Here is a 24636-nt window from a genome sequence, read left to right as displayed (position 1 = left end):
TGCAACCTCTGCCTTCTGGGTTCAAGCGATTCTCTCACCTCAGCCTTCCGAGTAGCTGGGACTACAGGCGCCTGCCACCATGCCCGGCTAATTTTTTTGTATTTTTAGTAGAGATGGGGTTTCACCATGTTAGCCAGGATGGTCTCAATCTCCTGACCTCATGATCCGCCTGCCTTGGCCTCCCAAAGTGCTGTGATTACAGGCGTGAGCCACCATGCTTGGCCTATTATTTTTAATATATAGACATATTTTTGAGACAGAGTCTCATTCTGTTACCCAGGCTGGAATACAGTGGCATGATCTTGCCTCACTGCAACCTCTGCTTCCCGGGTTCAAGCGATTCTCCTGCCTCAGCCTCTGGAGTAGCTGGGACTGTTACAGGCCATGCCACCACGCCCAGCTAATTTTTGTACTTTTAGTAGAGAAGGGGTTTCACCATGTTGGCCAGGCTGGTCTTGAACTCCCGGCCCACCTCAGCCTCCCAAAGTGCTGGGATTACAGGCGTGAGCCACCGCGCCCGGACTATTTTTTAAAGTATTTTTATGGGAAAATTTAAATCTATACAAAAGTAGAAAGAATATAATGAATCCCTGTGGACCCATGAGCTAGCTTCTTCCGTAATTATCAACTCAGGACCAATTTGCTGTAACCAAAGGTTTACAGCAATACTGTTTCCCTACTAGATTATTTTGACAGACATCCATCCTTTTACCCATTAATAATTGAGTATGTACCTCTAAAAGATAAGAAGTTTTTAAAAAACAGTGTAGATATCATTATAATGTCTAACAAGTTAACAATTCCTTAATCGAATTTCTATTCTGATCATTATGTTTTTAATTAAGGATTTTGTTTACTGATGAATGGTTACATTTAATTGTTTTTTATGACTTTATGAAAAAATAGCTTAGGTTGAGAGAAACAAGATTAAGTCCCAGGGATTTACAGTGTGGTCTGTGGGGCCAGGGCCAGAGGCTGGGAGGGAGGCGGAGGAGCATACAAACTGGGAAGACTTAGTTTCCAGACACAGTTCTGGCCCATTACTAGACATAAAACTGTGAGCAGGTCAATTCACCTTTGAGCTTCAGTTCTTTAATCTATAACAGGTCTAATATGTCTCCTCTGCCTATCTCACAGTGTTACCATAAGGATCAAATTAAAAATGTGTACACAAGGCCGGGCGCGGTGGCTCAAGCCTGTAATCCCAGCACTTTGGGAGGCCGAGGCGGGTGGATCACAAGGTCAGGAGATCGAGACTATCCTGGCTAACATGGTGAAACCCCGTCTCTACTAAAAATACAAAAAACTAGCCGGGCGCGGTAGCGGGCGCCTGTAGTCCCAGCTACTTGGGAGGCTGAGGCGGGAGAATGGCGTGAACCCGGGGGGCGGAGCTTGCAGTGAGCCGAGATCGCGCCACTGCACTCCAGCCTGGGAGCACAGCGAGACTCCGTCTCAAAAAAAAAAAAAAAAAAAAAAAAATGTGTACACAAGTTCTTTCAAAATGTCATTCAAATATAAAAAATATTATAATAAAGGTCAGGCACAGTGGCTCATGTCTGTAATCCCAGCACTTTGGGAAGCAGAGGCAGGCAGATCGTTTGAGTCCAGCAGTTTGAGACCAGCCTAGCCAATATAGTGAAACCTCATCTCTACAAAAATACAAAAATTAGCTGTGTGTAGCGGCACAGGCCTGTAATCCCAGCTACTCAGGAGGCTGAGGCAGGAGAATTGCTTGAACCTGGGAGGCAGGATTGCAGTGAGCCAAGCTCATGTCACTGCACTTCCGCCTGGGTGATAGAGCTAGACTCTGTCTCAAAAATAAAATAAAATAAAAAACTGGCTGGGTGTGGTGGCTGATGCTGGTGATCCTAGCACTTAGGAAGGCTGAGGCAGAAGGATCATGAGCCTAGGAGTTCCAAGACCAGCCTGGGCAACAAAGCCAGACTCCGTCTCCTTAAAAAAATTAAGTTCAATTAAACATTCTAAAAGATAATAAACCAGTCTTTAGAACCATAAACCTGTAGTGTTTTCCACAATGTAATGCACTGCCCGGTAAAACACTCCAATTAAGACTGTCATTTAAAGGACCCTGAACTCTGTCAAGATCAGGCACTTTTTTGAAACCCTAAGACAATTATCCCCCAATTTTCTCCATTCTTTGTTTCTACCAAGAACCAAGTTCACCAGCAAAATAATACTAGTCTCTTAACAACAATCCTGCTGACATCTAGTATTCATTCATATGACATGTAATTATTGGGGTCTTTAAAATTTGAACAGAACCTTTGTCAATTCCCCAGGACCTTAGGCAAAAAATCAGGGAAATGAAGTAACTCTGTCTGCCAGAAGTGGATATTCTGAAACATCACTTTCCAGCTTCAAGAAACACACTTCCCTGCTTGTGAAGGAAATGAATCTTCCTCCCTTTTTCTCAAATTACACAATTGGAAATCAATTTAGATACTCTGGAGCTCCTCCAGCTAGTGGGCCAACTAAGAGAAAACAGGAAGTCAGAGATTCTAGCTTAGCTGGATCATATCCAGGTCTTCATAAGGAACTCTCTTCCGCTGACATGTAAAAAAATTCTTTCAGCAAGAGCGTTAATCTTGAACGTGTGTAAACACCAAAGCTATGGTTAACCCTATCTCACCCTTAGGTCTAAAGCCAGTATAGTCAGATAGCTGGGTCCTAGGCCTTCAGCTTTCATAACTGGCATTATTGTAAGTCCACGCCACTGACTCACCTTTGCTTGGCACGAGTTAACTTTTCCTCCACGTCGATTTTTTTTTTCACCCTCAACAAAATCCCTTTAATGAAACAGACCTGGCAACCTGAGCTTTGATTTCTGTCTCCACCAGAGGCCTGTACAAGCCAAGTTATCCAAGCTTTAAAATGTGTGATCTGAGGCTGGGAGTGGTGGCTCATGCCTGTAATACCAGCACTTTGGAAGGCCGAGGCAGGAGGATCGCTTGAGCTCAGGAGTTCACGACCAGCCTGGGCTGGTCTTTCTTTGAGAAAGCGAGACTCTGTCTCAAAAAAAAAAAAAAAAAAAAAAAAGTGTGCTCTAAAAGCTGGGTGTTTGACAAAAAGGAAAAACAGTGCCTTTCCAAAACCGAAGGTCCCTAACCAAGGAGATCTCTTTAAGGTCTCGAAAAAAGGAGGATGGAATGAAAAGGATGTGTAAGTAGTGTCATTTTTTTTACTTGCAGAGTTCATCCTAGTCTTCCAGCTATCGTTTCCTAGCACTCAATGTTCCCAAGACAGTGTCACCACCCCGACTCTCTCTCATTTTCTTTGCCCAGGCCCTCATTCCACTGGGGAGTCGCGGCCTTCCATCGGTAGAAGCCGATGTTCTGAACCACGGACTCTCCAACTCTCCGGCGCTTTTCGCCCACTCGGTCCCTCTGAACACGAAGGGCTCTCTCATCCTGTCACTAAAAACATTAACTGTCCCGAGACACGGAAAAAGTCGCCCCTCTTCTTTGCAGGATTCCTCCCTTGAACTTCCCCAAACCCTCTCAGTGTGACGTGACCCCACCCCTAAGTAACCGCAGCCGCTTCCTTACCAGCTTCCCGCCCCCGGGGGGCGCCTGCCGTAGGCCAACGCAAGGACCGTCCGCTGCCAGCTCTGCCGCTATCCCTGTGGGGTGAATCTAACATGGCGGATAAAGACAGTAACTAGTCCCCTGTTTCGCCGAGTTTTCGCCAAGATGATTGGCTCTTACCGCTTGTCCCTCAAAACGACCACCCCATTGATTGGTGGAGATTCTGTCGACGGGGCGGGGCAGAAGAAACCTGAAGCCGAACAACAATAACAAACATTGGGGCCGAGGGGCGGAACTACGAGTGCGCAGACGTGAGCCAGAGCGGATTTCCCCTTCCCTAGGCAAATTCGGCGCCTACTGCGTCCCCCGCAGGTCACTGACCTTACAGGACGACTTGCCCAAGACTCGTGGGGCTGGATGGGAATTGTAGTCTTCCTAGGAGTTGTCGGTATCTTTTTGGCCTAGTCTCTGCTCTCAAGATACGAAAACATAACAACACTCCAATCCAAAACTGTTGACATGTATAAGCGCGCGGAGGTCTCCAATCTATCCCCTGGATTTCCGTGAGAATTGTGCCCGCTTCGGTATTGGATGTTCCTCTCCATAAGACTACAATTTCCAAGGAACAGCGTGGCGAAGGCCTTTCATTCCGCAACGCATGCTGGAAGTAGTAGTTCTTTCCCTCCACCCCCCAACAATCCTTTTATTTACCTAAACTGGAGACCTCCATTAGGGCGGAAAGAGTAGGGGAATGGGACCTCTTCCTACGACTGCTTTGGACACTATCTTACACTCATATTCAGGCCTCGGGTAGTGATTCTGATCTTTGTACAGCGATTACTGTGACGTAATAAGTCGCAACTGGAAGCGTAAAGGCGAGAGGGCGGGCGCTTTATGGCAAACTCAGGTAGAATTCTTCCTCTTCCGTCTCTTTCTTTTTACGTCACCCGGGGCAGACTGGGTGGCCAATCCAGAGCCCCGAGAGACGATAGGCTCTTTCTGTCCCGCCCTTCCTCTGTGTCTTGATTTCCTATTCTGAGAGGCTGTTGCTCAGCGGTTTCCGTGGCAACGGTAAAGCGTGGGAATTACAGGTAAATTAAAACTGTGGAACCCCTTTCCTCGCTGCCGCCAAGGTGCTCGGTCCTTCCGAGGAAGTTAAGGCCGTGTTGGGGTGAGGCCCTCACCTCTTCCGGCAACTAGCACCCCGTCTGGCGGCCCCAGCCCCACTCGCCCGCGCCATGGCCTACGTCTCCGAGCTCGCCTGCATCTACTCTGCCTTCATTCTGCCCGACGATGAGATGACCGTCACGGAGAGTAAGATCAATGCCCTCATTTAAGCAGCCGGTGTAAATGTTGAACATTTTTGGCCTGGCTTGTTTGCAAAGCCCCTGGCCAACGTCAACACTGGGAGCCTCATCTGCAATGTAGGAAAAACAAAAACGTGACTGAACGGCGTGAGCTCGCTGAGACTTTCTGGACGGGGGACGGGCCGTGGGGTTTCTCAGATAACTGGGCCCCTGGGCTCAGGAGGCCTGCACCCTCTGCTCTGGGTAAAGGTAGAAGAGCCCCGGAAAAGGGACAGGGGCCCAAGGGATGCTCCGGGGAACAGGCGGGGGAGAGTGAACTTCCGAAGCAGGCAGATGGGTATTCTTTAGGCGGGGTGGGGGGCGCGGAACCTGAGAAGCGTAAGGAGTTGTGAACCCCCTGGGGAAGGGGGCAATTTGTAGGTCGCGAGGGAAGCACTAAGGATCAGGTAGGGGGCACCGTGTGTCCGAGGGGGAATCCTCGTGATAGGAACTGAAATGTGCCTTGAGGGGGACACCATGTGTATAAGAACATCAGCTGGTTGCCAGGGACGGTGGCTCATGCCTGTAATCCCAGCACTTTGAGAGGCCAAGGCGGACGGATCACGAGGTCAGGAGTTCGAGACCAGCCTGACCAACATGGTGAAACCCCGTCTCTACTAAAAATACAAAAATTACCCGGGCGTGGTGGTGCGCGCCAGCTACTCAGGAGGCTGAGGCAGGAGAATCGCTTGAACCCGGGAAGCGGAGGTTGCGGTGAGCCGAGATCGCGCCATTGCACTCCAGCCTCGGGGACAGAACGACACTCTGTCTCAAAAACAAACAAACAAACACCGGCGGCCGGGCGCGGTGGCTCACGCCTGTAATCCCAGCACTTTGGGAGGCCGAGGCGGGCGGATCACAAGGTCAGGAGATCGAGACCACAGTGAAACCCCGTCTCTACTAAAAATACAAAAAATTAGCCGGGCGCGGTGGCGGGCGCCTGTAGTCCCAGCTACTCAGGAGGCTGAGGCAGGAGAATGGCGTGAACCCGGGAGGCGGAGCTTGCAGTGAGCCGAGATCGCGCCACTGCACTCCAGCCTGGGCGACAGCGCGAGACTCCGTCTCAAAAAAAAAAAAAAACAAACAAACAAACACCGGCTAGTATTTATGAGAGGATGGGCCCTTGCGGAAGAAGAGGTGCCAGGAATATGTGTGGGAAGGGGAGGAGACAGGATTTTGTGGGAGGGAGAACTTAAGAACTGTATCCATTTGCACTATTGAGGGAATAGCAAGAGGGAAGTAGAGGAGCGTCAGTAGTAACAGATGCTGCCGGCAGGGATGTGCTTGAGGAGGATCCTGAGATGAGAGCAGGTCACTGGGAAGGGTTAGGGGCGGGGAGGTGTTGATTGGTGTTGGTTTCAGTTTTATGCATGAGAAAGAAAACAGCCAGAAGCATTGGAGAAAGCTAAGGCAAACCACCACTTACCCGGTCAGTTCCTCCCCTGTAGCTTTCTCTTTCTCGGAGAAAGGAAAAGACCCAAAGAGTTGGAAGCGATATGTGAAAAAATACAGAGTTTATGTTGTCTGATTACAAAAAGCAACTTCTAGAACCTTTAAAAATAAAGGATTTTGTATTCTGAAACCTTCAAATCTTAAATTTATTTTATTTTATTTATTTTTGAGACGGAGTTTCTCACTTGTTGCCCAGGCTGGAGTGTAATGGCGTGATTTGGGCTCGCCGCAACCTCTGACTCGTGGGTTCAAGCGATTCTCCTGCCTTAGCCTCCGAAGTAGCTGGGATTGCAGGCATGCACCACCATGCCTGGCTCGTGTTTTTGTATTTTTAGTAGAAACGAGGGTTCTCCATGTTGGTCAGGCTGGTCTTGAACTCCCGACCTCAGGTCATCCGCCCGTCTCAGCCTCCCAAAGTGCTGTGATTACAGGCGTGAGCCACCACGCCCAGCCCTATTTACCTTATTTTAAAATGATAAAATGAAGTTGTCATTTTATAAACCTTTTAAAAAGATACATGTTTTTCTAATGTGTTAAAGTTCACTGGAACAGAAAGAGATAGATTTACCTGCTGTTCGCGTTTAAGAAGTACAAAATGTCCTTAATGCAGAAAATCTTAAGAGTGTCCAATCTGGTAAGTCACCACAAGAGGGTATTAATTTGAGATTCCTATAGATTATCTCCTATGCAAATGAACAAAATTGACCTTACATAGTAGGGAGGAAAAGTCATGTCTAGTAAGATTAGGCTATTGTAATTGCTGATTTTCCTAACTGAAGAACTTTAAAAATGTAGAAAATGACTCCTTGTTCTCCATCCACTCTTCCTCTCCCACTCCTCTCCTCTTCAAAACAAATCCTGAGGTCCGGGAAAGACAGGGACCCTGTCTTGATTGGTTCTGCACTGGGGCAGAAATCTAGTTTAGATTAACTGGCATTTTGGTTTTCTTCTAGCTCTAAAACCAGCTTCATCACTTGAAGTGGCAAAATAAATCATGAATGAGGCCGTGGGCAGTGGCTCATGCCTGTAATCCCAGCACTTTGGGAGGCCGAGGTGGGAGAATCATGAAGTCGGGAGATCGAGACCATCCTAGCCAACATGGTGAAACCCCTTCTCTGCTAAAAATAGAAAAATCAGCTGGGTGTAGCCACGCATGCCTGTAATCCCAGCTACTCATGAGGCTGAGGCAGGAGAATCACTTGAACCGGGAGGCAGATGTTGCAGTGAGCCAATATCGTACCACTGAACTCTATCCTGGCGACAGACCAAACTCCATCTCAAAAATAAAAATAAATAATAAATAATCGGCCGGGTGCGGTGGCCCATGCCTGTAATCCCAGCACTTTGGGAGGCCAAGGTGGGCAGATCACAAGGTCAGGAGATCGAGACCATCCTGGCTAACGTGGTGAAACCCCGTCTCTACTAAAAATACAAAAAATTAGCCAGGCATCGTGGCGGGCGCCTGTAGTCCCAGCTACTCGGGAGGCTGAGGCAGGAGAATGGCATAAACCTGGAGGTGGAGCTTGCAGTGAGCCAAGATCTCAGAACTGCACTCCAGCCTGCCACTCCAGCCTGAGTGACAGAGTGAGACTCTGTCTCAAAAAACAAACAAACAAACAAACAAACAAACAAAAAACCATGGATGATTGGTGTCGTTTAGGGGGTAAGTCTTTGAAAGAACCTTCCTCTGAAACTGGCTCTGTACATTTAAATAAGAATACTGCAAGTCATCAAAGCCTTTAGCAAGTCTGACTCTTGGAGTGAGCTTTTGTTTTTCTTGGTCTATAAAAGAAAAAGGGGACTATACTATTCACATTTTGCTTTTGAATTGAGGTATAATTTACATACAATGGAATGCAGAGGTTTTTTTATACAGGATCTCTGGTGCTATCACAGCTCACTGCAGCCTCAACCTCGCCAGGCTCAAGCGATTCTCCCACCCTAGCCCTCCAGAGTAGCAGGGACTACAGGTGTGCACCACCATGCCCAACTAATTTTTGTATTTTTTTTTGTAGATAGGGTTTTGCCATGTTGGTCACGCTGGTCTCAAACTCCTGACCTCAAGTGATCTACCCACCTTGGCCTCTCAAAGTGCTGGGATTATAGGTGTGAGCCTCTGCACCCAGCCATAGTCTGAAAATCTTGATTGAAATACCACCTTTTCATTTCCAGACAGCGCTATTTAAAATTACAACACCCTCAAGACACACTTTATCCTCCATTCCTGCTGTTTCTCCATAACATTTATGACTAGCTGACATTCTATGTAATGTATCCATCCTTTATTTCGAGTACCACAGAACGTAAACTCCAGGATGGCAGCAGAGATTTTTGTTTTGTTTATGTACATCTGTATCTTCAGTAGTTAGAACAGTACTTGGGACCTAGTTGCCACTCAATAAACATTTGTTGAATAAATTAAATAATAAACTAAACTACATTAGTTCTTCGATTAACTTTTTAAAATATGGTCATTAGTAGTGAGTAACATTCAAAAAATAAGTTGAAAATGTGTACCTATTGCCTGTTACCCACAATAAAAAAGGGTAAATTCAAGGAAATTTTCTTTTGTGCTTTATGAAAATTGTTTTTCATATTTGGAGTCATGTCAATCAGATTAAGGAAAATGCAAGTTGTGTTTTCAGAGAGATAACAAGATTTATAAATAACCATCCTCTCCCTTGCCCTTCAACATTTTAGCTAAACAAAAATAAGAGGAAAACAAGATTTACAATTTATCAATTTATTGAAAATTAGAGCCAGAGAAGCAGGAAATGACATTGTAGGAAAAAACTGCTTTTGAAAAAGCACAAAACTTACTCATGACAATCAGAGTGATCAAAAAAATCCTCAATAGTGTGGCATTTGGATCCCTTTCTCTTTACATTTCTATGGAACAGAGTCATAAAAATAGGATGTTCTTTCTCATTCTGGCAAATTAAACCATGAATTAAAAACTCAGATACATAAAAATTAAAGATGTAAGAATGAAAGTTAATGCTACATTTTTATTTTCAGTCAGCTATTGTATGTTTTCTAGTTTTTCATTGCTTTTTTCCTGTTTTCTGTTAGATGACTTTTTTTTTTTTTTAGACGGAGTTTAGCTCTTGTTGCCCAGTCTGGAATACAGTGGCGCCGTCTTGGTTCACTGCAACCTCTGCGTCCCAGATTCTAGTGCTTCTCCTACCTCAGCCTCCTGAGTAGCTGGGATTACAGGCGCATGCCACCATGCCTGGCTAATTTTGTATTCTTAGTAGAGATATGGTTTCACCATGTTGGTCAGGCTGGTCTCGAACTCCTGACCTCATGATTCGCCCGCCTCGGCCTCCCAAAGTGCTGGGATTACAGATGTGAACCACCACACCTGGCCTAGATTAATTTTTAATGGTTTTTTAGACTCATATGTATGGAAAGCTCTAGGATGGGGATCATATTTCACTTCCTTTTAATACAGTACCCAGTATAGCACAATTTGCAGTTATGTCTTAATATGTGATTCCTGATCATGACTGGAAACAGTGTTATTTGTGATAGCTATAGGGTAAGTAAGGATTTCATCCTCCTTTAGGTTTCTTGAACTAAAATTCCTTCTGCTGGCCTCTAAGTCAGTATTGGCAGCTGTTTCCGATAATTGGTAGTTCTCTGTAACTTTTTACCTATGACTATAACATTTTTGACTTTCAGAAGAATTTGCTAAAATGTGTACACCAGTGGGTTGTTGTTTTTCAACCTAAACCTAGCTGCTTTTTCCAGTCACTTATCCGTATTGGAAGCTCAAAATGCAAATATACAGTAGGCCTAAAATATTGCCTGGTTTGAAAAGTGCTTAAAATATTTGAATCATTTTTATAGTAAACATTTACTCTCATCGGGACCTAGAAGAGGAACATTTTAATTTTTTTCGTATTCCCTTTTCACAGTCTTCCTTGGGCATTCATTACCTTTTTACATATTGGAGTTTTCATCTGTTCAAAGTTTGTGTTTACAGTGTGTTTATATAGTTTAGATTATAATTACCATACTGAAATATAATTATTTCAAAATTGAGTCAGTGGTGAGAATGAAAGCCATCTGGTATGATAACTGAATCCAATTTTTCTTTTAGGGAGAATTTCTTTGAAATGTAGCTTATCTCAGAAATAGGGATTTAGTAACAAATCAGTTTTCTTTGTCAAGGTTGTTTCTCTCTTTTTTTTTTTTTTTGAGACGGAGTCTTGCTCTGTCACCCAGGCTAGAGTGCAGTGGCGCGATCTTGGCTCACTGCAAGCTCCGCCTCCCGGGTTCACGCCATTCTCCTGCCTCAGCCTCCCGAGTAGCTGGGACTACAGGTTCCCGCCACCACGCCCGGCTAATTTTTTGTATTTTTTTTAGTAGAGACAGGGTTTCACCGTGTCAGCCAGGATGGTCTCAATCTCCTGACCTCGTGATCCGCCCGCCTTGGCCTCCCAAAGTGCTGGGATTACAGGCGTGAGCCACTGCGCCCGGCCATTTTTTGTATTTTTAATATAGACGGGGTTTCACCGTGTTTGCCAGGATGGTCTCGATCACTTAAGCCTGGGAGGTGGAGGTTGCAGCAACCCCAGATTGTGCCACTGCACGCCAGCCTGGATGACAGAGCACAACCCTGTTTAAAAAAAAAAAACAACCCATAATATTAAATTATTTGAAAATGAGATTAAATAATCATTACCTTAAGTGCTTCTTCATATTCTCCTAAAAGGACAAAAAATATACACCATGATAGTTATTCACACACCCCAAAAGATTCTATTATTTTAAAATTATTTTTATTTTGTACACATCCATTCACTCCTTCAAGAACCAAAGATTCTATAAGATTAAGTATAGCCAATTATTTTTATTTTGTACATATCCATTCATTCATTCAAGAATCTATAAGATTAAGTGTAGCCAATTCTAAAGATGGACTGTATAACATGAGGAATGTATTATAGTTAAATAATCATATATTTATGATTTTTGCTAAATGAGTAGATTATGGCTGGTTTCTGGGGAGGGCTCAGGGCACCACAGGGCCACTATAAGGAGATGATGGATATGTTAATTTGCTTCACTATAGTAACCACTGCCACGTAACATTTTGGTCAACTACGTGTATGATGGTGATCCCGTAAGATTATAATGTCCATTTTTACTGTACCTACTGTACAAATGCAACACCGTGGGAATACTTTTATGTCTTGAACTGGGAGGCATATTAATCTCAGAGGACTGGCATGTTAAATATGAAAACCTCCCAATAAAGCTGTCCTTAGGGTCCATTCAAAGGCATCATCTTATATACAAAAAACTGCTATACAATAAAATCTCCTATGTAACTAATGTCCATCAGTGCAATGTTAATTTGTAGTATACCAAATTCCAAACTCTAAAATTAATACTGCAATAAGGTTTGAGTACAAATAGAAATGCCTCAATGAGCAGATTAAGGCTTTTAAATAAGGCTGAACAGACTCTCTCAGGGACTCACCTTGACTGTTGATGGATACCTATAAAAGGAAAAAAAACAACAGTGAATTATAAGTGTCTCATCAATCGAGCATTTCTGTTACTAGGACCAGCCCCATAGGACAGACAAAAACTCAGGCCAAGCCTTCAGCTTTTCCGTATCACTTGCTAGTCATGAATAATACTTAAGAAATTTTAAGGCTGGGCGCGGTGACTCACGCCTGTGATCCTAGCACTTTGGGAGGCCAAGGTGGGCGGATCATGAGGTCAGGAGATCGAGACCATCCTGGCTAACACGGTGAAACCCCGTCTCTACTAAAAATACAAAAAATTAGCTGGGCGTGGTGGCGGGCACCTGTAGTACCAGCTACTTGGTAGGCTGAGGCAGGAGAATGGCGTGAACCCAAGAGTTGGAGCTTGCAGTGAGCCAAGATAGCGCCACTGCACTCCAGCGTGGGCGACAGAGCGAGACTCCGTCTCAAAAAAAAATAAAGAAATGTTATTGCTTATCTACTGTGCCCTCCTTTATTTCAGATACATTAAGAGGCAGTGCAATATAACGGTTAGGAGCTTGAGTTCTACAGCCAGAGGGTATGGACTGAACCACTACTTTACTACTTCCAAGTTTTTGTGCATTTGGACAAGTTATTTTCACCTCTGTGCCTCAGTTTCCTCATGGGTAAAACAGTGATGATAATAATGTACTCAATACATGGTATTGTTGCTAGTCTGCCACACTGTAACCACTCAATAAAGCTTAGCCATTAGCCTGGGCAACGAAGTGAGACCCCATCTCTCCAAAGAATTAAAAAATTTTGCCGGATGCAGAGGCATGTCCTAGGTTCCCAGAAGGCTGAGATGGGAGGATTCCTTGAACCCAGGAGCTCTAGGTTGCAGTGAGCTATGATCATGCCAATGCACTCCAGCCTGGGCAACAGAGTGAGACTCTGTCTCTTTTAAAAAAAAAAAGCTTAGTCATTATATTTGTATTATTATAAACTAAATGGTAGCTTATGGTATATGTGAACTTAAGGTCACTATATAATTTTAAAAGTTATCTTGGCCAGGTGTGGTAACTCACGACTGTAATGCCAGCACTTTGGGAGGCCAAGACGGGCCAATGGCTTGAGCCCAGGAGATCAAGACCAGCTTGGCCAACATGGTGAAATCCCGTCTCTACTAAAAATACAAAAATTAGCCAGGCGTGGTGGTATAAACCTGTAATCCCAGCTACTCGGGAGGCTGAGACAGAAGAATCACTTGAACCCAGGAACTGGAGGTTGCAGAGAGCTAAGATCGCACCACTGCACTCCAGCCTAGGCGACGGAGTAAGGCTCTGTCTCAGGGAAAAAAAAAAAAAAAAAGTTATCTCAGGCCAGGTATGGTGTCTCACACCTATAATCCCAGCACTTTGGGAGGCTGAGGTGGGAGGACTGCTTGAGTCCAGGAGTTCAAGACTGGCCTCAGCAACATAGTGAGACACCATTTCCTTTTTTTTTTTTTTTTAAAAGTGAAAGTTATCTCTGAGATATTCTTCAATGTCACTTCTCCATTTCTCAATTCCATCTCAGATGCTGCAAGTCTTCTTAGAATATTCAATTATCAAATATATTTAAACCACCACACAAATGAGCTAAACACTATTTTGAATTATTAAAGCCCATATCACTGGAGAAATAAGATTGCTATTCTGAACACCTAGCAATAAGTACCATAATATACTTTACCTCTTCATTTTCCTCATCCAGGTATTTTATTTGAATAGTATTCAGATCAAATGAAACTTTTACCTACAAAAGAAATACACATTTAAAGGCAGGTTATAATGTATGCAGAAGTCAAAAGATGAGCTGTGCACATTTCATTACATATTAAATATTTTATACAGTTAAAAAAATCCACAAAATCAAAAGACAAACAACAAACAACCGTAACAACCCATAACAAAGGGTTAGTATCTGCGACACACCCAGAGCATCAGCAAAACTGCTAATGATACAATTAACAACCCAGGTAAAAATATACATAAAATTCAGAGAAGAGGAAATCAAAACACCTAACAAGCACATCAGAAGATTTTCAAACTTTCCGGTGGTCAGAACAATGCAAACTGAAGCAATGAGATGCCATCTCATCTGAACAGCAAATTTTGTGTGTGTGCGCGCGTGTGGGAGCACAAAAAATGGGAAGACTTGGGTTCCAGACACAGCTCTGGCCCATTACTAGACATAAAACTGTGAGCAGGTCAGCTCACCTTTAAGATTCAGTTTTTAATCTTTAATCTATAAAAGAGGTCTAATATGTCTGCTCTGCCTGTCTCACAGTGTTACCATAAGGATCAAATTAAAAATGTATATGCAAGTTCTTTCAAAATGTCACTCAAATATAAAAAATATAATAAAGGCCAGGCACAGTGGCTCATGTCTGTAATCCCAGCACTTTGGGAAGCAGAGGCTGGCAGGTAGCTTGAGTCCAGGAGTTCCATACCAGCCGAACCAACATGGTGAAACTTCGTCTGTACCAAAAATACAAAAATTAGCTGCATGTAGTGGTACAGGCCTGTAATCTCAGCTACTCAGGAGGCTGAGGCAGGAGAATTGCTTGAACCTCGGAGGCAAGGTTGCAGTGAGCCAAGATCATGCCTGTGCACTCCCGCCTGGGTGATATAGCGAGACTCTGTCTCAAAAATAAAATAAAAAATTGGCCCGGTATGGTGGCTCATGACTGTAATCCTAGCACTTTGGGAGGCTGAGGCGGAAGGATCATGAGCCTAGGAGTTCAAGACCAGCAACCCCATCTCCTTAAAAAAATTAAGTTAAACATTTTTAAAAATAATAAACCAGTCTTTAGAACCATAAACCTGTAGTGTTTTCGACAATATAATGCACTGCCCTGTCAAACACTCCAATTAAGACTGTTATTTTAAGGACCCTGAACTCTGTGAAGATCACGCACTTTTTTGAAACCCTAAGACAATTATCCTCCAATTTTCTCCATTCTTTGTTTCTACCTAGAACCGAGTGCACCACAAAAATACTACTACTCTCTTAATAACAATCCTGCTGACATCTACTATTCATTCATATGAAATGTAATTATTGGGGTCCTTAAAATTTGGGCAGAATCTTTGTCAATTCCCCAGGACCTTAGGCAAAAAATCAGGGAAATGAAGTGACTGACTTAGTCTGCCAAAAGCAGATGTTCAGAAATACCACTTTCCAACTTCAAGAAACACACTTCCTGCCAGGCGCGGTGGCTCACGCCTATAATGCCAGAATTCTGGGAGGCCGAGGCGGGTAGATCATGAGGTCAGAAGATAGAGGCCATCCTGGCTAACACGGTGAAACCCCCGTCTCTACTAAAACCACAAAAAAATTAGCTGGGCGGGGTGGCGGGTGCCTGTAGTCCCAGCTACTCAGGAGGCTGAGGAGGCAGGAGAACGGCGTGAACCCGGGAGGCGGATCTTGCAGTGAGCCGATATCGCGTCACTGCACTCCAAACTGGGGGACAGAGGGAGACTCCGTCTCAAAAAAAAAAAAAAAAAAAAAGAAAAGAAAAGAAAAAGAAAAAAACACACTTCCCTACTTGTGAAGGAAATTAATCTTCGCATCTTTTTCTCAAATTACACAACTGGAAATTAATTTAAATACTCTGGAGCTCCTCCAGCTGGTGGGCCAACTAAGAGAAAACAGGAAGTGGGAGATTAGAGCTTTGGCTGACAAGTAAAAAAAATTCTTTCAGCAAAAGCATTAATCTTGAACGTGTGTAAACACCAAAGTTATGGTTAATCCTATCTGCCCCTTAGGTCTACGGCCAGTATAGTCAGATAGCTGGGACCTAGGCCTTCAGCTTGCTTGCTTTTTTTTTTTTGAGACGGAGGTGTGTTTTTTTTTTTTTTTTTTTTTTTTCTTTTTTTTTTTTTTTTTTTGAGACGGAGTTTTGCTCTTGCTGCCCAGGCTGTAGTGCAATGGCGCGATCTCGGCTCACCGCAACCTCTGCCTCCCAGGTTCAAGGGATTCTCCTGCCTCAGCCTCCCTAGTAGCTGGGATTACAGGCGTGTGCCACCACGCCCGGCTAATTTTTTATTTTCAGTAGAGACGGAGTTTCTCCATGTTGGTCAGGCTGCTCTGGAACTCCCGACCTCAGGTGATCCGCCCGCCTCAGCCTCCCAAAGTGCTGGGATTACTGGCATGAGCCACCGTGCCCGGCCTGGCCTTCAGCTTTCATAACTGGCATGACTTTAAGTCCATGCCACTGACGCACCTTGGCTTGGCACAAGGTAACTTTTCCTCTACGTCTTTTTTTTTTTTTTTTTTTTTTTTTTTCAGCCTTAACAAAATTCCTTTAATGAAACAGACCTGGCAACCTGAGCTTTGATTATTGTCTCCACCAGAGGCCTGTACAAGACAAGTTATTCAAACTTTAAAATGTGCGACCCGAAGCCGGGAGCAGTGGCTCATGCCTGTAATCCCAGCACTTTGGGAGGCCGAGGCAGGAAGATCGCTTGAGCTCAGGAGTTCAAGACCAGCCTGGGCTGGTCTTTGAGACAGTAAGACTCTGTCTCAAAAAAAAAAAAAAAAAAAAAAGTGTGGCCTGAAAGCTGGATGTTTGACAAAAAGGAAAAACAGTGCCTTTCCAACACCGAAGGTCCCTAACCAAGGAGAGCTCTTTAACAGGGTCTCGAAAAAAGGAGGATGGGATGAGAAAGATGTGTAGGTAGTGTCATTTTTTTTACTTGCAGAGTTCATCCTAGTTTTCCAGTTATCGTTTCCTAGCACTTAATGTTCCCAAGACAGTGTCACCACCCCCGAGGACTCTCTCTCATTTTCTTTGCCTGGGCCCTCTTTCCACTGGGGAGTCGTGGCCTTCCATCAGCAGAAGCCAATGTTCTCAACCACATACTCTACAACTCTCCGGCGCTTTTCGCCCACTCGGTCCCTCTGAACACGAAGGGCTCTCTCATCCTGTCACTAAAAAGATTAGCTGTCCCGAGACACGGGAAAAGTCGCCCCTCTTCTTTGCAGGATTCCTCCCTTGAACTTCTCCAAACCCTCTTACGGTGACGTGACCCCACCCCTAGGTAACCGAGGCTGCTTTCTTACCAGCTTCCCGCTCCAGTGAGGCGCCTGCCGGAGGTCAAAGCCAGAACCGTCCGCTGCCAGCTCTACCGCTATCCCTGTGGGGTGAATCTAACAAGGCGCATAAAGACTAACTAGTCCCGTTACTCCCAGTTTTCGCCAAGATGATTGGCTCTTACCGCTTGTCCCTCAAAACGACCACCCCATTGATTGGTGGAGATTGCGTCGACGGGGCGGGGCAGAAGAAACCGGAGCCGAACAACAATAACAAACATTGGGGCCGAGGGGCGGAACTACGAGTGCGCAGACGTGAGCCAGAGCGGATTTCCCCTTCCCCAGACAAATTCGGCGCCCACTGGGTCGCCACAGGTCACTGACCTTAGAGGACTGTTTGCCCGAGACTCGTGGGACTGGATGGGAATTGTAATCTTCCTAAGAGTTGTAGGTATTTTTTTTAGGCCTAGTTTTTCCTTTCAAGATACGAAAACATAACAACACTCCAATCCATAACTGTTGACGTGTATAAGCGCGTGGAGGTCTCCAATCTATCCGCTGGATTTCCGTGAGAATTGTGCCCGCTTCGCTATTGGATGTTTCTCTCCATAAGACTACACTTTCCACAAGGAACACTGTGGCAACGACCTTTCATCCGCAACGAATGCTGGAAATAGTTTTTTCCGTCCACCCCCCCCAACAATCCTTATTCCTTATATTTACCTAAACTAGAGACCTCCATTAGGGCGGAAAGAGTGGGGGAATGGGACCTCTTTGTACGACTGCTTTGGACACTAGGTAGCGATTCTGACTCTCGTACAGCAATTACTGTGACGTAATAAGCCGCAACTGGACGCGTAGAGGCCAGAGGGCCGGCACTCTAGGGCAAACTAGGGTAGAATTCTTCCTCTCCCGTCTCTTTCGTTTTACGTTATCTGGGGGCAGACTGGGTGGCCAATCCAGAGCCCCGAGAGAGACTTGGCTCCTTCTGTCCCGCCCTTCCTCTGATTGTGCCTTGATTTCGTATTCTGAGCAGCTGTTGCTTAGCGGTAGCCAGCTGGTTTCCGTGGCAACGGAAAAGCGCGGGAATTACAGATAAATTAAAACTGCGACTGCGCGGCGGGGGCTCGCTGAGACTTTCTGGACGGGGAACAGGCCGTGGGGTTTCTCAGATAACTGGGCCCCTGGGCCCCAGAGGCCTGCACCCTCTGCTCTAGGTAAAGGTAGTAGAGTCCCGGGTCCAAGTGATGCTTTGGGGGACTGGCGTGGGAGAGAGAATGGGTATTCTTTTGGGGGGGGGGGGGCGGTGGCGGAAGCTGAGAGGCGTAAGGAGTTGTGAACCCTGGGGAAGGGGCAGTTTGTAGGTCGCGAGGGAAGCTCTGAGGATCAGGAAGGGGGCACGGTGTGTCCGAGGGGGAATCATCGTGATAGGAACTGAAATATGCCTTGAGGGGGACACCACGTCTATAAAAACATCGGCTGGTCACGAGGTCAGGACTTCCAGACCAGCCTGACCAACATGGTGGAACTCCGTCTCTACTAAAAATACAGAAATTAGCCGGGCGTGGTGGCGCTCCAGCTACTCAGGAGGCTGAGGCAGGAGAATCGCTAGAACCCGGGAGGCGGAGGTAGCAGTGAGCCGAGGTCGCGCCATTGCCCTCCAGCCTGGGCGACAGAGCGAGAGACTGTCTCAAAAAAACAGACAACGGCGGGGCGCGGTGGCTCAAGCCTGTAATCCCAGCACTTTGGGAGGCCGAGATGGGCGGATCACGAGGTCAGGAGATCGAGACCATCCTGGCTAACACAGTGAAACCCCGTCTCTACTAAGAAATACAAAAACTAGCCGGGCGAGGTGGCAGGCGCCTGTAGTCCCAGCTACTCGGGAGGCTGAGGCCGGAGAATGGCGTGAACCCGGGAGGCGGAGCTTGCAGTGAGCTGAGATCCGGCCACTGCACTCCAGCCTGGGCTACAGAGCGAGACTCCGTCTCAAAAAATAAAAAAAAAACAGACAAAAACACCGGCTGGTATGTATGAGTGGATGGGACCTTGCGGAAGAAGAGATGCCAGGAATACGTCTGGGAAGGGGAGGAGACAGGGTTTTGTGGGAGGGAGAACTTAAGAACTGGATCCAATTGCGCTATTGAGAAAGCGCAAGAGGGAAGTAGAGGAGCGTCAGTAGTAACAGATGCTGCCGGCAGGAATGTGCTTGAGGAGGATCCTGAGATGAGAGCAGGTCACTGGGAAGGGTTAGGGGCGGGGAGGTGCTGATGGGTGTTGGTTTTGTCGTTGATTTTGGTTTTATGCAAGAAAAAGAAAGCAGCCAGAAACATTGGAGAAACCTAAGGTGACCACCACTTACCCGGTCAGTCACTCCTCTGTAGCTTTCTCTTTCTTGGAGAAAGGAAAAGACCCAAGGGCTTGGCAACGATATGTGAAGAATTACAGAATGTATGTTGTGTAATTACAAAGAGCCACTTCTAGAACCTTTAAAAAAATAAAGGATTTTGTCATTAGCTCTATGGTTTGTATTCTAAAACCTTCAAAATCTTAAATTTACCTTATTTTAAAATGATAAAATGAAGTTGTCATTTTATAAACCTTTTTTCAAGCTATATATATGTATATATATATTTTTTCTAATATGTTTAAGTTCATTGGAACAGAAAGAAATGGATTTACCTGCTGTTCGCGTTGAAGAAGTACAAAATGTCATTAATGCTATGCAGAAAATCTTAGAGTGTCCAATCTGGTAAGTCAGCACAAGAGGGTATTAATTTGGGATTTCTGTATGATTATCTGCTATGCAAATGAACAGAATTGACCTTACATAGTAGGGAGGAAAACACATGTCTAGTAAGATTAGGCTATTGTAATTGCTGATTTTCTTAACTGAAGAATTTTAAAAATATAGAAAATGATTCCTTGTTCTCCATCCACTCTGGCTCTCCCACTCCTCTCCTGTTCAACACAAAGCCTGTGGTCCGGGAAAGATAGGGACTCTCTCTTGATTGGTTCTGCACTGGGGCAGGAATCGAGTTTAGATTAACTGGCATTTTGGCTTTTCTTCCAGCTCTAAAACCAGCTCCATCACTTGAAATGGCGAAATAAAATCATGGATGAGGCCAGGGACGGTGGCTTAACGCTTGTAATCCCAGCACTTTGGGAGGCCAGGGTGGGAGGATCACAAGGTCAGGAGATAGACACTGGCCTAGCCAACATGGTGAAACCCCCTCTCCACTAAAAATACAAAAATTAGCTGGGCATAGCGGCGCGGGCCTGTAATTCCAGCTACTCAGGAGGCTGAGGCAGGAGAATCACTTGAACCGGGAGGCAGATGTTGCAGTGAGCCAGTATCACACCACTGAACTCCAGCGACAGAGCTAAACTCCATCTCAAAAAAAAAGAGAGATCATGGATGATTGGTGTCCTTAAGGGGATAGGTATTTGGAAGAACCTTTGTCTGAAACTGGCTCTGTACATACAATGAAATTACATACTCATTTACATACAATGAAATGCAGAGGTTTTTTTATACAGGATTTGTGTCAAGAAGCTGGAGTGCAGTGGTGCTATCACAGCTCACTGCAGCCTCAACCTTGTCAGGCTCAAGCAATCCTCCTGCCTCAGCTTCCAGAGTAGCAGGGACTATAGGTGCACACCACCATGCCCAGCTAATTTTTGTTTTTTTTTTTTTTTTGTAGAGATAGGGTTTTGCCATGTTGGCCATGCTAGTCTCAAACTCCTGACCTCAAGTGAGGCTTCGGCCTCTCAAAGTGTTGGGATTACAGGCGTGAGCCATTGCACGCAGCCATGGTCTGAAAATCTTGATTGAAATACCACCTTTTCATTTCCAGACACTGCTATTTAAAATTACAACTCCCCCAACACACACTTTATCCTCCATTCCTGCTGCTTCTCCATAACACTTATGATTAGCTGACATTCTATGTAATGTATCCATCCTTTAGTCCCATAGAATGTAAACTCCAGGACGGAGAGATTTTTGTTTTGTTTTCGTACATCTGTATATTCAGTAGTTAGAACGGTACTTGGGACCTAGTTGCCACTCAATAAACATTTGTCAAATACATTAAATAATAAACTAAACTAAATTAGTTCTTTAATTTTTTAAAATATGGTGATGGTTAGTAGTGAGTAACATTCAAAAAATAAGTTGAAAACTTGTACTTATTGCCTCTTACCCACAATAAAAAAGGGTAAATTCAAGGAAATTTTCTTTTGTGCTTTATGAAAGTTGTTTTTCATATTTGAAGTCAAGTTAATCAGATTAAGGAAAATGCAAGTTGTGTTTTCAGAGAGATAACAAGATTTATAAATAACCATCCTCTCCCTTGCCCTTCAGCATTTTAGCTAAACAAAAATAAGAGGAAAACAAGATTTACAATTTATCAGTTTATTGAAAATCAGAGCCAGAGAAGCAGGAAATGACATTGTAAGGAAAAACTGCTTTTGAAAAAGCACAAAACTTACTCATGACAATCAGAGTGATCAAAAAAATCCTCAATAGTGTGGCATTTGGATCCCTTTCTCTTTACATTTCCATGGAACAGAGTCATAAAAATAGGATGTTCTTTCTCATTCTGGCAAATTAAACCATGAATTTAAAACTCAGATACATAAAATTTAAAGATGTAACAATGAAAATGCTAAATTTTTATTTTCAGTCAACTCTTGTATGTTTTCTAGCTTTTCATTGCTTTTTTCCTGTTTCCTGTTAGATTAGTTTTTTTTGTTTTTTTTTTTGAGATGGAGTCTCGTTCTGTTGCCCAGGCTGGAGTGCGTGCAATGGTGCGATCTCAGCTCACTGCAGCCTCCACCTCCCAGGTACCAGCGATTGTCCTGCCTCAGCCTGCCAAGTAGCTGCGACTACAGACGGGCGCCACCACACCCAGATAATTTTTGTATTTTTAGTGGATACGGGGTTTCACGATGTTAGCCAGGGTGGTCTCAGTTTCCTGATATCGTGATCCGCCCGCCTTGGCCCGCCAAAGTGGTGGGATTACAGGCATGAGCCACCACCCCGCCTAATTTTTTTTTTTTTTTTTTTTTTTTTGAGACGAAGTTTCGCTCTTATTGCCCAGACTGGAGTGCAATGGTGGGATCTCAGCTCACCACAACCTCTACCTCCCCAGTTCAAGCGATTCTCCTGCCTCAGCCTCCGGAGTAGCTGGGATTGCAGGCATGTGCCATCACGCCAGCTAATTTTGTATTTTATAGTAGAAACAGGGTTTCTCCATGTTGGTCGAGTTGGTCTGGAACTCCTGTCCTCAGGTGATCTGCCCGCCTCGGCCTACCAAAGTGCTGAGATTACAGGCGTGAGCCACCATGCCCAGACTTTTTTTTTTTGAGATGGAGTCACACTCTGTCACCCAGTCTGGAGTGCAGTGGCTCCATCTTGGTTCACTGCAACCTCCGCCTCCCAGGTCCAGGCGCTTCCTCTGCCTCAGCCTTCTGAGTACCTGGGATTACAGGCGTGCACCACCGTGGCCGGCTAATTTTGTATTTTTAGTAGCGATATGGTTTCACCATGTTGGTCAGGCTAGTTTTTAACTCCTGACCTCGTGATCTGCCAGCCTTGGCCTCCCAAAGTGCTGGGATTACAGGCGTGAGCCACAGGGCCTGGGTTAAGATAAATTTTTAATGGTTTTTTAGACTCATTTTTATAGAAAGTTCTAGGATGGGGATCATATTTCACTTCCTTTTAATACAGTACAGTATAGCACAATTTGCAGTTATGTCTTAATATATGATTCTTGATCATGACTGGAAACAGTGTTATTTGTGGTAGCTATAGGGTAGGTAAGATTTTCAGCCTTTTTTACGTTTCTTGAACTAAAATTCCTTCTGCTGACTTCTAAGTTGCTATTTGGCAGCTATTTCTGACAACTGGTAGTTCTCTGTAACTTTTTACCTATAACATTTTTGACTTTCAGAAGAATTTGCTAAAATGTGTACACCAGTGGGTTGTTGTTTTTCAACCTAAACCTAGCTGCTTTTTCCAGTCACTTATCCGTATTGGAAGCTCAAAATGCAAATGTACAGTACACCTAAAATATTGCCTGGTTTGAAAAGTGCTTAAAACATTTGAATCATTTTTATAGTAAACATTTACTCTCATCGGGACCTAGAAGAGGAACATTTTAATTTTTTTCGTATTCCCTTTTCACAGTCTTCCTTGAGCATTCATTACCTTTTTACATATTGGAGTTTTCATCTGTTCAAAGTTTGTGTTTACAGTGTGTTTATATAGTTTAGATTATAATTACCATACTGAAATATAATTATTTCAGAATTGAGTCAGTGGTGAGAATGAAAGCCATCTGGTATGATAACTGAATCCAATTTTTCTTTTACGGAAAATTTCTTTGAAATGTAGCTTATCTCAGAAATAGGGATTTAGTAACAAATCAGTTTTCTTTTTTTTTTTTTTTTTTTTGAGACAGAGTCTGGCTCTGTCGCCCGGGCTGGAGTGCAGTGGCCGGATCTCAGCTCACTGCAAGCTCCGCCCCCCGGGTTTACGCCATTCTCCTGCCTCAGCCTCCCGAGTAGCTGGGACTACAGGCGCCCGCCGCCTCGCCCGGCTAGTTTTTTGTATTTTTTAGTAGAGACGGGGTTTCACCGTGTTCGCCAGGATGGTCTCGATCTCCTGACCTCGTGATCCGCCCGTCTCGGCCTCCCAAAGTGCTGGGATTACAGGCTTGAGCCACCGCGCCCGGCCCAAATCAGTTTTCTTTGTCAAGGTTGTTTTTCTTTTTAAAGTCACATTTGGTCCCAGTAATAACACCAACATTGGTACAAGTCATCTCAGGTTTTGAAGCATTTTCCCAAGTGGCATTTTATTTTGTTCTTGCAATAGCCCAAGGAGACTGGCAGGGTGAATGACAGAGAAGGAAACTGCGGTTTAGGTAGAGTGGTTAGCTCAAGGTGGCTCTGCTTATATACACAACTGGTAGTAGAAACCCAGCCTTCTGACTTAGTTCAGTGTTTTTGTTTTCACTGCCCTGTGCTGCATCGGAAATTACATGATTACAAGAATTGTATTACTAAACCCTTTACAATAAGATTACTGTCCCCGAGCTTTTCTTGTGATCCTTTTCTTTTTTTTAAAATTTTTTTGAGATGGAGTCTCTGTCGCACAGGCTGACCCGCCTCGGCCTCCCAAAGTGCTGGGATTACAGCGTGAGCCACTGCACCTGGCCCTTGTGATCCTTTTCTAAAAAGTTAAATATTTAATGAAAATAACCACATTCTTGTCACACTACCAGGTTACTTGTTCTTTGATGTCCTGCCTGGACTTTACCCAAGAAGTTCATTTCAAAAGTTTACATTTAGGGCTAAGTGTAGTGGCTCATGCCTGTAATCCCAGCCGAGGCAGGTGGATCACTTGAGGTCAGGACTTCAACACCAGCCTGGGCAACATGGTGAAACCCTTTCCCTACCAAAAATACAAAAAAATTAGCTGAGGCCGGGCGCGGTGGCTCAAGCCTGTAATCCCAGCACTTTGGGAGGCCGAGATGGGCGGATCACGAGGTCAGGAGATCGAGACCATCCTGGCGAACACAGTGAAACCCCGTCTCTACTAAGAAATACAAAAAATAGCCGGGCGAGATGGCGGGCGCCTGTAGTCCCAGCTACTCGGGAGGCTGAGGCCGGAGAATGGCATGAACCCGGGAGGCGGAGCTTGCAGTGAGCTGAGATCCGGCCACTGCACTCCAGCCTGGGCTACAGAGC

The 24636-nt window shown here is 44.8% G+C and overlaps 2 protein-coding genes across 14 annotated transcripts in view; one reads left to right on the top strand and one right to left on the bottom strand.

Annotated features, from left to right (window-relative positions):
- NBR1 (NBR1, autophagy cargo receptor) overlaps positions 1-17292 on the bottom strand; it is a 53922-nt gene extending 36630 nt beyond the window's left edge. For 3 of the 6 annotated variants that reach the window (XM_025363323.1, XM_025363322.1, XM_025363324.1), the window contains exon 1: positions 3567-5103. The gene's annotated coding sequence lies outside the window, so the exon portion shown is untranslated. Of the gene's footprint in view, positions 1-3566; positions 5104-17268 lie in introns of those variants that run through there. The other 3 variants (XM_025363321.1, XM_025363320.1, XM_025363325.1) reach the window with 3 other exon arrangements.
- The window catches only part of BRCA1 (BRCA1, DNA repair associated), a 99668-nt gene continuing 80006 nt past the window's right edge, over positions 4975-24636 (top strand). For 3 of the 8 annotated variants that reach the window (XM_025363316.1, XM_025363313.1, XM_025363311.1), the window contains exons 1-2: positions 4975-5101; positions 19535-19633. In XM_025363316.1, the coding sequence (XP_025219101.1) occupies positions 19554-19633 (80 nt within the window). In that variant the 5' untranslated portion in view covers positions 4975-5101; positions 19535-19553. Of the gene's footprint in view, positions 5190-17894; positions 18108-19534; positions 19634-24636 lie in introns of those variants that run through there. The other 5 variants (XM_025363314.1, XM_025363312.1, XM_025363315.1 and 2 more) reach the window with 3 other exon arrangements.

Source organism: Theropithecus gelada, chromosome 16 (assembly GCF_003255815.1).
Source record: "Theropithecus gelada isolate Dixy chromosome 16, Tgel_1.0, whole genome shotgun sequence".
Classification (NCBI taxonomy): domain Eukaryota; kingdom Metazoa; phylum Chordata; class Mammalia; order Primates; family Cercopithecidae; genus Theropithecus; species Theropithecus gelada.
The sequence above is the reverse complement of the archived record's forward strand: the minus strand, read 5'-3'. Positions and strand labels throughout refer to the sequence as shown.